The following is a 15,328-nucleotide window of genomic DNA, read 5'->3' as shown; positions in this document are numbered from 1 at the left end:
TCGAATATTTGCCGAAAAAATTCTCCAATCTTCCAAATCGAACATATGTCAGCCCAAGCTCTAGCTGCTCAATCAGTTGAATCGAATTCAGCGATAGGCAAATATTCAAAGTGACTTGCATTGGGAATGTTGAGTGCACTATTTCCTTTTTTTTCGCCCTCAGAGCTTACAGTCAGTCGATCATTGTTTCAGTTGAGTGCACTATTTCGTTCGCTTTTCTCTAAAGTGCGATTCACATACACAGTAACGGAACGTAGCGTCGATGCTGACGTATATGGTGTATGTGAATGTGGTCATGAGATCACACTCGTTCACGTTGACGTTACGTTAAATGTGTACCGCATTTGAACCTCTCGTAATGGAAGCGAAAGTAAATTGACAAAGAACCAACTGAGGAGAAGAATTTCCAATTAGAGATTGGATCGAGCTCGTTTCGGGAACAATTGAGCAGCATTCGATTTCCAGCAGCTCGGTTGAACGTTGAGTTAAGCTGGTTGAGTAAGTTTCACAAAGAAAGTTCCCCTTCCAAGCGTAGATTTATTTGTGAAATGCCACCTCTATGGCGTCATAAACGATGTCGGTATTGTTTGAAAGCTTCTGTTGTGTCGAAGCTGGTGTTATTGCTATAATTGCAATTATTGATTCGTTTTCCCCTATGCACGCAACGTAGATTTCACGATGATGGTGTTGTAATGTTGAACAAATGACTCACCTGAGATTTCCGTTTTTAATTGACGAGATTTTCCATTACACCACCATTGGGGATAAGGATTCTAGCCGTTATCGCGATTGGACTGGCTTTGGGGCGATTGGCGAACAAACTTCACGCATTGCTTCAATTGCTTGCTGGGCATAGATTCGGAAGTGGAACTACAAGGTGTTAATCCAACTGAAGATAGTTTGAAATGATTTGACTGGAAGCAATTAAAAATAGAACGATAGAACGTTGTTAATTGCGCATATACTTCAAAGAACTAACCCAACGTTCGAGATCACAGAAATGAACGGTGTAGCTTGCTTGTCCTGTGCTTAGCACTGAGTGAAACTTTCTCAACTGTAATCCTCTTTTGGAGGTAAACAATACCGGAACCGAGCGATTAACAAAATGCTCCGGTTGATCTGGTTCACTGACCGTGTCGACAATTGACTCACATCGATTTGTCATTGTCACTAAACAGCTCGACCGCAAAACGTTCCCACGATCTCTTTTCGACTCAAAATACTATTCCCTACTGCCACAGGATGAACCGAACCATCCGTGTGTCAACAGGCGGTCACGTATAGGAGTATATAATAATTATTCATGTAGACTGGTTGAACGTGCGAAAGCGGTCACATTTCATGAATAGAACAGACGTAGGGTAGAGCAGACAAATATTGTTAGACGGACACAAACCAAGCAATATTTTGCATTTTGTGAACATCGAAGACTTGACGTTAGCAGGCTCCGAAAACTAATTCGATGTATTTCTTCTCATATTTTGACGCCACCACAATCACGCATTTCACCTTTGGAAAATTTTGTCAAATGCTTATCAAATCATACCTTTTAACGACAAAACCGAAATATGGAGACGTATGGTATTCGACACTGAGTCGTGGTGAACGTGAGTGCGCCAAAATGTAGGCTACTCATAATATCTATATCAAGACGGTGAGTTCTGGCCTGAATAGTTCGTAGGGGAGGATGGTCTTAAATCGACTCTCTAAATTGGAAGGACCATTGAATACCTAAAATATTTGTTTTCTTTGCGATTTCATCAATGAATTGTTTTAGTTAACAGCACAGCACACAGCGAAAATCGATTTTATTCTTCGAGTATACATTAAAAACACAAGATTGCACTTAAACTCTAGAATGAAGTTTGTTTCATCTGGCTCAACGGTTGCTGGAATGCGACCCGGATATCACAGTCTTTATAGTTGGGCTCATCTACACGCTGATGTGTCGAATACCAATCCACTGATCGTGCAACAATTTTGGGCTCCAAGTCGCATCTGAGTCCTAAATTATTCGCCATACTCACCTGAAGCAATATTAAATGGACATTTTTAACGACACTATGGGCATTCGTGTGGCTTTAACGACTAAACTATAATGGAATTTACAAATTCAAAGATAAGATTAAGAATAGCCATAAGTACTGTCATTGAAATCACGACTGCTGCCACCATGGCGCATGGCGCGAAATGCGAAATGGCGTCTGAGGTCGGCACGGCTGCACAATGACATCCGTGCCGTTCGTTAACGCGTTCGGCACAATCCTTCTCGCGAACAAAAGCGTTTAGCAGCCGAAATGAACATTTACAAGCGCAGCAAAAATCGTATTTTGCGTCAAGATTTACAGCTTGGTGCGTACAGTCGATGTATTAGTATTAGATGTATTACCACGGCGTGTCCACCGGATAGAGCTGAGCCGGTATTTACAACACCCTCTTCCTTCGGAAGATGTATTACCACGGCGTGTCCACCGGATAGAGCTAAGCCGGTATTTACACACACATACACACACATAATCAGTTGAGGGCCGTGGTGGCTCGTGCTGTCTCAATTATTCGTCTCCACTCCTGGGCCACTCGTCGCCAATTCCGTAAGCGTCCCTTCACTCGCAAGTCGGTTCGATCTGGTCGAACCACCTGGCACGTTGAGCCCCTCTATTTCTGGTGCCGGCGGGGTCATTGAAGAGATCGGATTTCACTGCACTGTCGTCTGGCATCCTCGCGACATGTGCGGCCCACCGTAACCTCCCGACTTTCGCCAGCTGTACAATGGGAATCTCTCCAATTAGTGCCTGTAGCTCGTGGTTCATACGTCTGCGCCACTCTCCGCTCTCCGTTTGTACTCCACCAAAAATAGTCCGCAGCACTTTCCGCTCAAAGACGGCCAGAGCGCGTATGTCCTCCGTGAGCAGCGTCACAGTCTCGAGTCCATAAAGGACCACTGGTCTTATTAAGGTTTTGTACACCGTTAGCTTTGTGCGACGCCATATTCTCCTTGACCAAAGCGTCTTGCGGAGCGCAAAGTATGCACGATTTCCAGCTTGAATGCGTCGTTGGATCTCTTTCGTGGTATTGTTGTCGGCGGTGATCAGAGATCCCAAGTACACGAATTCATCAACCACTTCCACTTCATCGCCGTCTACTGTCACTGGTCGGAGGTCGAAGCCACCAGCCAAACTGTCAACAAGTACATGACTAAATTGGACATTCTTATGCGGAAGTGACAAGATAGACCGGTCATGTGTGAGCAGCAGGCAATCACCCAGAAAGAGCGGCTGCAGATAGACGTTGTACCGAAGTCCGTCAATCCTCCCGAAGTCCCCTAGCTGCGACCGATAGAAAATTGCTGGGGCAACCATAAACAGAGAATCTACACCAATAATTTTGTGCTCAAACAAAGAAGCAGCTGATCATCCAGACCGCGAAAGATCTGAAGAACATGACATTTATCTTTTGTAATTTTTTTTTGTCACCATCCAAAATTAGTCCCTTTTTTTTAAAATACCTACGCTAACAATGGAACAGAACCATATTCGAATGCGAGTTTCTCAACACCAATTGCTACGGTTCGATATGTTTGAGATTTGGAGTTCCCATCATGGTCCTAAATTGAAACGAGATGCGAATGAGTGATAGCACCCGTTTCATCTATGTAAAAAAAATCGTTTAGTAGATTACTTCCAAACTTGTAAAACAATGGACTAAGTTTATTATTGAAACATTTGTTGGATAGAACTGGTTTACAAAAGATAAAAATAATTTTTCACACTGCTCAAATGACCATCGCGGAAATCAGTAAATTTAAAGTATGGGCTGTTCCTACTTTCACCCTATTATCGGAATAATGGGCCATCGCTCAAGAATTTAATGCCTGTGGCGGGGTTAACATATAATTATCTGTATTACAGATAAAAAAAAGCCAAGAATCTGCAGTTACAGATTACAGATTTTTTGAGCTTAGTATAGAATTTACATATTTTTGAAAAATCTCGATCGAAATATCTCTTACACATTTACATAAGCAGACACAGAAACTCTACATACCATAGTGATGCTAATCAATGCCCACCAAATACAAGAGACTGTGTTTTACGCTTCTATTAATAACTAGCTGACCCGGCAAACTTCGTCCCGCCCAAAATTTGTTTTTGACATCCGGCGATCCTTTTTTTTGGTATAGATAGAAGAAGATATAGGAGTGCGTTTCATCACATTAAAATCCATTTCCAGTTTCGATCATAAACCAATTTCGCTAGCGCAAACATCAAATGGACTAACAGCACTTGTCACTATGTAATTGTAGAAAATATGGGAATTTAATTTTCCGAATTTTCCCTTTTTCCTTCAGAGTTTTCCGATAATTTTCAATTGTCATGTTTGGAGAGGTGTCATACCATCATAGAAACATTCCTCATACCCTAAAACCCGCACCTCCCAGATGGACGATGGACCAGTTCCACTATATGCTGGATGTCCTCACCGTGGAGCTCGCCGAACGAAAACCAGTCGTTATAGGAGGGGATTTCAATGCTTGGGCAGTAGATTGGGGAAGCAGATGCACCAACGCGAGAGGGACTTGCTTACTAGAAGCTCTGGCCAAGCTGGATGTTACCCTGTGTAACGAGGGTACCACTAGTACCTTCCGTCGAGATGGCCGAGAGTCCATCATCGAAATCACCATCGGAGAGCACTTGATAACTTCGAAGCGAGATTTAAAATACCTGGGGGTGCAGATCGATGATCGACTGAACTTCAACAGTCACGTCGACTACGCTTGTAAAAAAGCAACGAAGACAATCAATGCACTGACACGAATCATGCCCAACAACTTTGGCCCAAGCAGCAGCAAGAGGCACCTTTTAGCTAGTGTCTCCTCATCGACATTAGGATACGGGGGTCCAGCCTGGATAGCGACGTTAGAAACTCAGCGGAACACGAGGAGGCTGAATAGTACGTACCGGCTCATGGCGATGCGAGTCGCAAGTGCGTACAGAACCATATCAACAGAAGCGGTCTGCGTCATAGCCAGGTTGGTCCCTATCAACATCATCTTGGCGGAAGACAGCGAGTGCTATATGAGGAGGGGAACCAGAGGAATCCGGAAGCTAATGAGGGCAGAGTCGATGGCTAGGTGGCAGCAAGAGTGGAGTGCGGCTCAAAACGGCAGATGGACACACAGGCTCATACCGACACTAATGGGCTGGGTAAACAGGAAACATGGAGAGGTGAATTTTCACCTAACGCAGTTTTTGTCTGGGCATGGCTGCTTCAGGCAGTATCTGCACCGGTTTGGACATGCAAGATCGCCTCTTTGTCCGGAGTGTGGAGATGTGGAGGAAACACCGGAACACGTCGTATTTGTATGTCCAAGATTCACCACAAGGCGCGAGGGGCTGCCTACCCTTCATGCTGGGAACATCGTAGAGGAAATGTGTCGTGACGAGGGCACCTGGAACGCAGTGAACAGTGCAATCGTCCACATCATGTCCGAGCTACAGCGGAAGTGGAGGACCGACCAGCGTGCGGATAACGCCTGACTATAAAAGATGAACCACAGTGAGATCTGAAGCACCGGAGTATCCCACGAGAGCGGCCGTGACGGAGTGCGCGATATGTTGGAGGGCACTACCTAATCGGCGCTCCGCTGGGAAGAGAAATCCTGCGAGGGTGACTGTGACGGGGCGCGCGTTACGTTGGAGGGCGCTTCCTAATCGGTTCACGTTTCGACAGGTGAGAAATCCCGCGAGGGTGGCTGTGACGGGTTGCACGTCAAGTTGGAGGGCAATTCCTAATCGGTACACGTCTCGACGGGTAAGCGGAATCTGGCAAGGAGGATTGACAAATTGCTGGCAATGCCTTATGGTGGATTGTAAAGAAGAATACTGCGAGGACTTCGACGTAGCGAGCGCCTAGGAAGGCGTCACCAAATCGGTGTGTACCTCACGAGAGTTGCTGTGACGGAGTGCGCGTTATGTTGGAGGGCACTACCTAATCGGCGCTCCGTTGGGAAGCGAAATCCTGCGAGGGTGGCTGTGACGGGGCGCGCGTCAAGTTGGAGGGCGCTTCCTAATCGGTGCACGTCTCGACAGGTGAACGGATACTGTCGCGAAGAACAGAAAAATGCCTGCCTGTCAACGCCTTATCGTGGCCTGGATGGAGGAACACTGCGAACATTTCGAAGGAGGGAGCATCATGGAGGAAGCCATCGACAAACTGGTGCATACCCCACGAGAGTAGCTGTGACGGAGTGCGCGTCATGTTGGAGGGCACTACCTAATCGGCGCTCCGTTGGGAAGAGAAATCCTGCGAGGGTGACAGTGACGGGGCGCGCGTTAGGCCAGGCGCAAATTGAGACGCGTATAGCGCGAGTAACCTGCCGCGATATAGCGCCTGTTTTTGTGACTAATGAAAACAGATAGAACGGCGCAAATTGGCCAGATGACGCGAGAGTGTGGAGCGCTCGTGAGACACGACTCGCGTGACGCTGTGGCTGAACCACAGTTTCTCGTGCTGGTCGTACCGGTCGGGTGATTGTGTTAGTAAATAAATATAGCAAATCTGTGTGAATCAGACGTTGTATGCGAGTGGCACGTTATTTACACCAAACTCCACCACGCTCCACCACGCTACGTTTGTGGCACGTATGAGTCATGCTGGTAGTCTCGTGTTCGTTTACGAGCGCTATACGCTTCTCAATTTGCGCCTTGCCTTAAGTTGGAGGGCGCTTCCTAATCGGTGCACGTCTCGACGGGTAAATGGATGCCTGCAAAATGGTCATAAGCGCAGTGGAGAGCAACGAATGGTGAATAAGAATATAGAGAAAAAGGGAAGGATCAACGCTAGTTTGCGTTGAAAACTCGTGAAGTGCATGAGCACAGCCGCTCCCTGAAGTAGTCGCCTAGATGTGGTCCCGGGGGGAATGAGGCTACGAGTAGAGGGCTTGGTTTTTGTGGGTGCGATCCCCACTCGACGTCTGGGTTATCCCTTCCCAGATAAGGCTGGAAGAGCGTTCCTCACCTCTATAAAAAAAAACATACCCTAAAACCCTCACATCCCAAATTGTGCTTGATTAGCTCTCGAGTTTTGCAGAAGTTAGTGTTTCGTTTGTAAGGCAGCCTCCCTTAGAGAGGGGGATGAGTGTATTCACCATAAAAACGTTTCGTACCCCGTAAAACCTTCACATGCCAAATTTGGCTCCATTCGCTTAATTAGTTTTCGAGTTATGAAGAAATTTGTATTTCATTTGTATGACAGCCCACCCTCAGAGAGCGGGTGGACTGTCTCACCACCGTAAAAACATTTATTGCACCCTAAAACCTCCACATGCCAATTTGGTTTCATTTGCTTCATTAGTTCTTGAGTAATGCAGAAATTTGTGTTTCATTTGTATGGCAGCCACCCCCCCCCCCCCCTCCCTAAAGAGAGGGGGAGGGGTATTTAACCACCATAAAAACATTTATTGCACTCTAATACCTCAATATGCCCAATTTGGTTTCATTTGCCTGAATAATTCGCGAGTAATGCAGAAATTTGTGTTTCATTCGTATGGCAGCCCCCCCTTAGAGCGGGGGGAGGGGCTCAAACTATCACGAAAACCTTCCCCGGCCTCAAAAAACCCTACATACCAATTTTCATGTTGATCGGTTCAGTAGTTTCCGAGTTCATAAGAATCAGACAGACAGACAGACAGAAATCCTTTTTTATATATATGGATAAGGATGCGCAACTTTGAAAAATAATAAAACTCTGTTTACAGGCACATTTGCACATATTTGACTTCTTCGGGGCGTGTTGTCCAGCGTTCCTCTAAATGCCCATTCACAGAATTGTACATGGCTAAATAAATAAGACGTTCGGAAACTGGGGCAGGTGAAAGCAGCAACAGTTAACGAAAAATCGATACATAAAATGATTCGCATGAAAATAGTTATTTATTTATTCATTGTTATTTATTTATTTTGCTATACTAGAGCAATAAGCCCTTACGAACACTCGTTGCACTAGTTCCAGATGGTTCTTGTTCTTGTTCTTGAGCTATAATATATTCCTGAGAGAAGGTGCAGATGGGCATGAACATGAACTTGAACATTAGTTATATCAGACAAACCTATTATTATTGCAATCGATGATCGCTCTCGAAGGATTCACATTATATTTCTTCCATGGCATAGTAAATCGAATATATATATATATATATATATATATATATATATATATATATATATATATATATATATATATATATATATATATATATATATATATATATATATATATATATATATATATATATATATATATATATATATATATATATATATATATATATATATATATATATATATATATATATATATATATAAGGGTGTCAAAAAAGTCCTGCGGTACTTCCGCTATAGTACTATTACTATAGCTTGTTGGAAAGGTATTTTTGCGCGCTATAATATAGTCCTTGACAGTGTTTTGTTTGGTTAAGTCGTTCGTGAGTTATAGTGTCGCAAATATGGAGCAAAATAAAGAGAAAATCCGACATATTTTACTGTACTACTATGACAAAGGCAAAAATGCATCTCAAGCTGCCAATAACATTTGTGCAGTTTATGGACCCGATACAGTTTCCATTTCCACCGCACAACGATGGTTTCAACGTTTTCGTTCTGGTGCAGAGGTCGTCGAAGATGCGCCACGCTCCGGAAGGCCTGTCGTCGAAAATTGCGACAAAATCCCGTATCGACGCATGTGAATCGCTGCTGAATCGCAACAAAATCAACCCGTTTCTGAAGCGGATGGTGACTGGCGATGAAAAATGGGTCACTTACGACAACGTGAAGCGCAAACGGTCGTGGTCGAAGCCTGCTGAAGCGGCTCAGACGGTGGCCAAGCCCTCATTAACGGCCAGGAAGGTTCTGCTGTGTGTTTGGTGGGATTGTCAAGGAATAATCTATTATGAGCTGCTTCCCTATGGCCAAACGCTCAATTCGGAGCTGTACTGCCAACAACTGGACCGCTTGAAGGTAGCACTCATGAAGAAGAGGCCATCTTTGATAAACCGAGGCCGCATTGTCTTCCATCAGGACAACGCCAGGCCACACACTTCTTTGGTGACGCGCCAGAAGCTCCGGGAGTTCGGATGGGAGGTTCTTTTGCATCCGCCGTATAGTCCGGACATTGCACCAAGTGACTACCACCTGTGTTTGTCCATGGCGAACGAGCTAGGTAGTCAGAAGTTAGCCACAAACGAGGCCTGTGAAAATTGGCTATCCGAGTTTTTTGCCAATAAGGAAGCGAGCTTCTATAACAGGGGTATTATGAAGTTGGCATCTCGTTGGGAACAAGTCATCGAACAATACGGCGCATATTTGACTTAAAACAGATGATTGTAACTAATTTTATGAACAAATGAAAATTCAAAAAAAATACCGCAGGACTTTTTTGACAGCCTAATATGTTTTTCAATGTAATCCGGGGCTTTTGTCTTCTTTCGGCCCTTTATTCTAACTCGTTTCAACGTTTTTCAGATGTACGGTACGTTGGGGTGATTTGGATTTGGATTTTTTATAATATCATCTGCTTTTATTATTGAAATATTTGTACTCAGCGGTACCAAGAACAAAGCAAGCATTTGATTCTAATAAAATGTAAGTTTTGACGTAGGACTACGTCTTTCATTTCTATACCGGGTGTAAAATCAAAGTTTCGAAAACTAAAGCGTTACGCCGGAGAACGAGATTTTGAGCGTTAATAGCTCCTAAACAACTGAACGAAATGGTATGATAAACACTTCGTTCGAAAGATAAAATGTCTACGCGTTATATACTTGTTACTTTCTCATCCAAAAAACTGTTTCAATAGCCTTAAAATTGCTTTCAAAACAGGTTATTGAAATCACCAATCGGTATATAAGCGAGCGCCGCTCGGAAATCCACTCAGTTCTAATTGAACAGCGATTGGAGCATGTTGTCGCTGTTGTGGTGAAGCTAACTTCGTTTATCTTGAAAGCGCTGATGCACGGTATCACCAAGAGCCTATTTGTGCACCTTAGGCCAGAAGGGAATCCATCAGGACGAGAGTGATGCCACGGTTCCGCTTGAAACATCGGAGCAGCCGCCACACACACATACACGCGCGGAACCCTCGTTGCTCTCATCTTTGCTGAAAAATGATCTACCAGTTCCCCTGGGAATTGAAAAATACATTGATGTGAAAGAGTTTATTTTAATGTTTTCTATCCATACAACACTGCAACCAAATACATTTGGTTTTGTGATTTTTCAATCAATCGCAATTGACAAGAAAGCTTCTGAATATTATTTTTCCCCATCAGTAGATAATTTTGGTATCCAATATTGGATGCATAACATGAAAAACGGAAAATGTTTCACATCGCGAAAATCATGTAATTTTCGAGCGATTATTTGCTTCCTACTCATATAATGCTGCGACCAAATACATTTCGTTTTGGATTTTTCAATCAAGTGCGATCAAAGAAAGACCACGTCTTTCGGCAATTTATTAAAGGTGCAATGAATCCTAAGAAGTAATTCCCGTTCTACGCGCACTGGCAAACGATGTTTGCTCAAAAATTTCTCAAATGATAAATGGGTGTTGTGAGAAAGGATGAGCGAACGCAAAAAATATGTAGACTGATTCGATGCAACAGTTATTTTGTATTTTGTTATTTTTGAAATGGAATACAAATCATATCACAATACAAGCAATGTATTATGTATTATACAACTTTCGTGTGATTGCTTTTTTTGCTGAATATTGTGCCTTCAACGTAACGCTCTCGTTTTCGAAGTCTCCCAGATATTCATTTATTCATTCATTCAGAATTGATTCAGAACCAACTAAAAACAAATGATCACTAAATCAAAGATAGTCCTACGTCACCCTTGCGGTTATGCCACAGATATAACCCACTTCCTGTTTTTCGATCATGGTTTTAGTTTTTTCCGCTGATTCAACAAACTTTTCCTGTATTGTACAGTAAGAAGGCCATTAAAGACGGCTTTTCTTTGTACAAAGCATCGGAAGTGATTGAAAATGCCCGAAAAACAGTGACAAGATTCATGCAAAATTCAAAATGCAATTTTGCTGGTCTGGCTTCTGGCCAAGACAGCTGATTGTAATATTATCCCAAATTATATAACATAAACATAAGTATGTTTTTTTCGATGGAACACACACATGATCAATTCACCCCACAAACTGTCCAAATCACCCCGCATCAAATTTCATCCATAAATCATCTTTTTCATTTCATGATATATTTGGTAATTTGAAGCTCGATATAATGATCAAACATTATTGATTGAGAGAAAACAGGTGGCTCAGTGTACAATGTGACTTTTTTTTTTGTTTAGATCGTATTGGTTTGTAAATATTGGGCGATTTGCATAGGGGGTCCAAATTGCTCCCAATTACCCTACCGATGAGAACAGTTGAACTTTTTTGCGGCATCCCGTTGGCATGCCGCATTTACTTTAAAAGCACAGATTCCTGTCATATATTTGACAGGATGTATTACTAATACGTCAACGTCTGAGAACGTCAGGAAACTCTGTAATCATGGGAGCTGGTTCAATTTTTTAACAAAGTGAAAGAGGAAGTCGACACCAAGCATTGGTTCAATATCTGAATTTATATAAAAAAAAATCTAGAACTAGTCTAGAAGTCTAGAAGAACAGACTTCATTGCAGGGCAAGATATGGAACATAAAGTTGAATTCCGACTATCGAGAAAATAACATAAAACAAGTGGAAACCAGTGGAAATGAATTACGTTTTCACTTCTAAATTATAACATAACATACATATAACATTATAACTACTCTCCCTTCTATTCCCTTCTATAGATAACCGAAACGAATCATATCCCTTACAACGTCCCCGATTCATTTCCTGTACTTTGCCCCCGATTGCTCGTTCATCCCGGATGGCAAATCCATCTGTTTGGTCTCATCCAACTTCTCTGCTTCGGCGTCAATAGTAGGGAGGTCTGTTTTGTTGGTGTACAAGAGCGGTACAATTAAGACCGCCATCAACAAGCCAAACTTGCCGCACGTCTGCAGTTGTTGAAACAGCGCTGTGAATGGAAATTGCCTTGCCGTGTCGCCTCCCAGTCTTTCGAGGAGTTCTTTTAATGATGCGTAGTAAAGATGTATTAGAGCGTTGTAGTGCTGTCTGCGGAGCTTCTCGTCGGTACAGCAGAAAATGAAATACAACAGGTCTAGAGCTGGAGAAACGTATCGGGAGATTTGCCAGTCCAGCAAAATGATATCCACGGGATAACCATCCTACGATAAAACACAAAATAAAATTCATCAATTCGTTGCATTGTTTCGCAAACCCACCTTGTAAGCGAACATCATATTATTGATCCAACAATCGCCGTTGCCTAGAACGCTATACGGTTCGCTCAACTGTGGATCTGTTAGAGTTGTCAGTTCTTCACCTATGTGGCTTTTGAGATTCATCATCTTTTAACGAGCTATATCTTCGTTCGGCTCTAGGGCGCCTATCGCTCCGTCCATCGAAGTTGTCATCAATCCCATGAATGTTTTGCTCGTGACCATTTTACTAAACATCGGATCAGGCACTTTGAATTGTTCGAAGAGCTCCGGTCGCTGTTCCTTCAAAGCGAATGACACAGCGTGTAATCTTCCCAGCTGAATCGTCAATAGCCTGGCGTGCTCGAGGTTAACTGGGTACGATTTGTCGCATATAGGGTAGTTTCGCAGCCGCAGATCTTCCAACAAAATTGCCGACTCCTGTTTATCGCTATCGAGATGGGAGAAATAACATTTCGGTGTGTGGAAGAATCCAATCCCAAGCTCTTCGGTGACGCCCTTTTCCCGTTGGAATTAGAAAATCTCAGGCAACAACAGCGAATTCGCTTGCACTTCCCGCTCGAATAATCGTATTACATGGTACCGTTCACGTTGTGAACTGTTTATCGGAAGAATCTTACATATTATCACAAGTTCGCGATTGTCCTCGATTATCCGTGCGCAGAAAATCTCGGCTACAAAACCATCGCCTTTGTTGTAGCCCAACTCGAAGCTGATTTCATATATACCTGGAGTGAATCCTTGCTGGAGAGCGATGTGAGCGATGGCATCGTGCAAGTATTGGGGTAACGAACTAGATTCCGAGGAAGTCATCACGACAGATGACTTCGAAGGTTCGAGAGGTTCTTCCATATTTATCTGTTGTTATTCTGGCAAAATTCCAACTGCAACTGATTTTTTTACATTTTTACAAGGTTAGAAATACTCACCGATGTTATCTTATCAAAATCTTATATTTGCCACTCATATGTCTGTCGGGTGTAATGTAGTGCATTTTTGCATTTTTTTCTGCTCCAGCAATGTTGTTTATTGTTTTCGTTTATACCAAAATTTGCCAGAACACGAGCGTTGGTGGTGCTGAGCAGCTTATAGCTTTATTTGGTACAAAATATTTTGAGTACATTTCTTCTTTTGATGCATATTAATAACACACACATTACTCACTAATTATGCGCGAAACAAAATTTCGTTTTATGTTTTTTGTTAATTATTTATATCAAAAAATTAAAAAAAAAATCTATTCTAAGCATCGCAAAATTGAATGTACACCTTAAATTTATCCAAACAAATTAACCTTTGAGGTAAGATGTTTGCGAATTAGCGTCCTTTTTCGTCAGTGGGTGATGTTAATGCCAAACCCCAGTTATGGTTTTTGTTTTTTTGTATTTGAAAAAGTTTTTATCAAAATGGCAAGTGAGAGGAAAGAAATAGATATTGTTACACGTACAATGAAAATAAGTAAGACTTGTCGAGGAAAGACATTGCGGAAAATAGCAGCTGCTGGCGGAAGAACCCACTATACAGTAAAGAAAACCATAAACAAAAGGAAATACGAAGAAATCATGAAAAATCTCCCGGATAGAGGACGCAAACGGATCCTGATGATGAACGAGTAATTTTGCGAACATTGCGAAAGAACCCTATAACAAACATTCTCAAATTGACTACCGAAGTAGTCGGCATCATTGGAAGACCTGTCTGCGCAAACACTATCCGGAGAGCAGCATACAGGAACAATCTGAGAGGTCGTGTTGGCCGTGAAAAGTATTTCATCTCAAAGATGAATATGAAAAAACCACTACAGTTCACTAAGCCATATGTAAACAGACTAAGGCATATTCTTTTTATGCAAAACTTGAACTGTACACTCAATTTTGCCACTTCTTAACTAGAGATTTTTTGTTTCTATTTCAAATATGGAATAGAAATGTTACCATTTTATTTTTTTTTCTTATCGATTTTACGATGAATATAAGTCGCATTTAATTATTTACCTTTTAACCCCGAAAAACCCATAAATAACAAACCAGCACGAGGTGTATACTCAATTTTGAGATTGACAGAATGTTTCGTTCTGTAAAAGTGATTATTATGTAGACACTAGCTGAACCGGCAAACTTCGTTCCGCCCAAAATTTGTTTTTTGTTATCAATACCTTCAAACATTCACGTTTTCTCACTATAAGCAAGTTCATGGGTCCAACCGCAGAACTGTTCATTGATTGATCTTCTAATTGACCTCGTTGAATTTACCTTTTACTATAAAATTCCTAGTATTTGAAATATGTGTAATATGTGTATGACACACCTCCATTCCAGAGGAGGGACGTGTGTCATACCATCATAGAAACATTTCTCATACCCAAAAACCCTCACATCCCAAATTTTGCTTGATTAGTTCTCGAGTTATGCAGAAGTTTGTGTTTGTGTGCACCCTGTAATTTGTGTTTCGTTTATATGGCAGCCCATCCCCTCCCCTAGAGAGGGGGGCGGAGTGTTTAACCATCATAGAAACATTTATTGTACCCTAACACCTCCATATGCCTAATTTGTTTCCATTTGCTTGATTAGATCTCGAGTTATGCAGAAATTTGTGTTTCATTTCTATGACAAATTTGTGTTTCTCATTGTTGGTTTTTTCACGCATCCGTCACCAGTTTCGGTCCGTTCGCGTCCGTTACAGCCGTCCAGTAATCTTAAGAACTGATAGATAGAAGACGTCAACATTTAACGGTTGTAGAATTTTCTTGATCAGCAAGGCTTCGACTTGAAGTTGCTCGCTGCGACTAGACAATCGGACTAGCCTGGACAAGAGAATGATAATTCGGGACATGACATCTCAACATTCTTGCGATTTTTACTATTTTCTCGCCATGTGTGGAGATTCTAGTGGAGAGAACCTTATTAGATTATAACGATGTATCAAAAGTAATGGTCGGGATATAGTTCAATGTCACCTATTTCAGCTATCGTTCGT

General features: G+C 42.3%; 2 protein-coding genes across 2 annotated transcripts; both read right to left on the bottom strand.

Moving 5' to 3' along the window:
• Window positions 1-2,603: 2,603 nt before the first annotated feature.
• Window positions 2,604-3,359, bottom strand: LOC129774261 (uncharacterized). The gene has a single exon (XM_055777978.1). It carries the CDS (start codon window positions 3,357-3,359, stop codon window positions 2,604-2,606), a length of 756 nt encoding a protein of 251 aa, XP_055633953.1.
• An 8,493-nt stretch (window positions 3,360-11,852) lies between these two features.
• LOC129776236 (uncharacterized) lies at window positions 11,853-12,853 on the bottom strand. The gene is made up of 2 exons (XM_055781766.1): window positions 12,356-12,853; window positions 11,853-12,298 (listed from the first exon to the last, which is right to left on the bottom strand). The coding sequence occupies exons 1-2, from the start codon at window positions 12,479-12,481 to the stop codon at window positions 11,897-11,899; spliced, it is 528 nt and encodes a 175-aa protein (XP_055637741.1). The 5' UTR covers window positions 12,482-12,853; the 3' UTR covers window positions 11,853-11,896.
• Between the last annotated feature and the right edge of the window lie 2,475 nt (window positions 12,854-15,328).

The sequence above is a fragment of the Toxorhynchites rutilus genome, chromosome 3, assembly GCF_029784135.1.
Source record: "Toxorhynchites rutilus septentrionalis strain SRP chromosome 3, ASM2978413v1, whole genome shotgun sequence".
NCBI lineage: Eukaryota > Metazoa > Arthropoda > Insecta > Diptera > Culicidae > Toxorhynchites > Toxorhynchites rutilus.
This window is presented reverse-complemented; position numbering and strand designations above follow the sequence as displayed.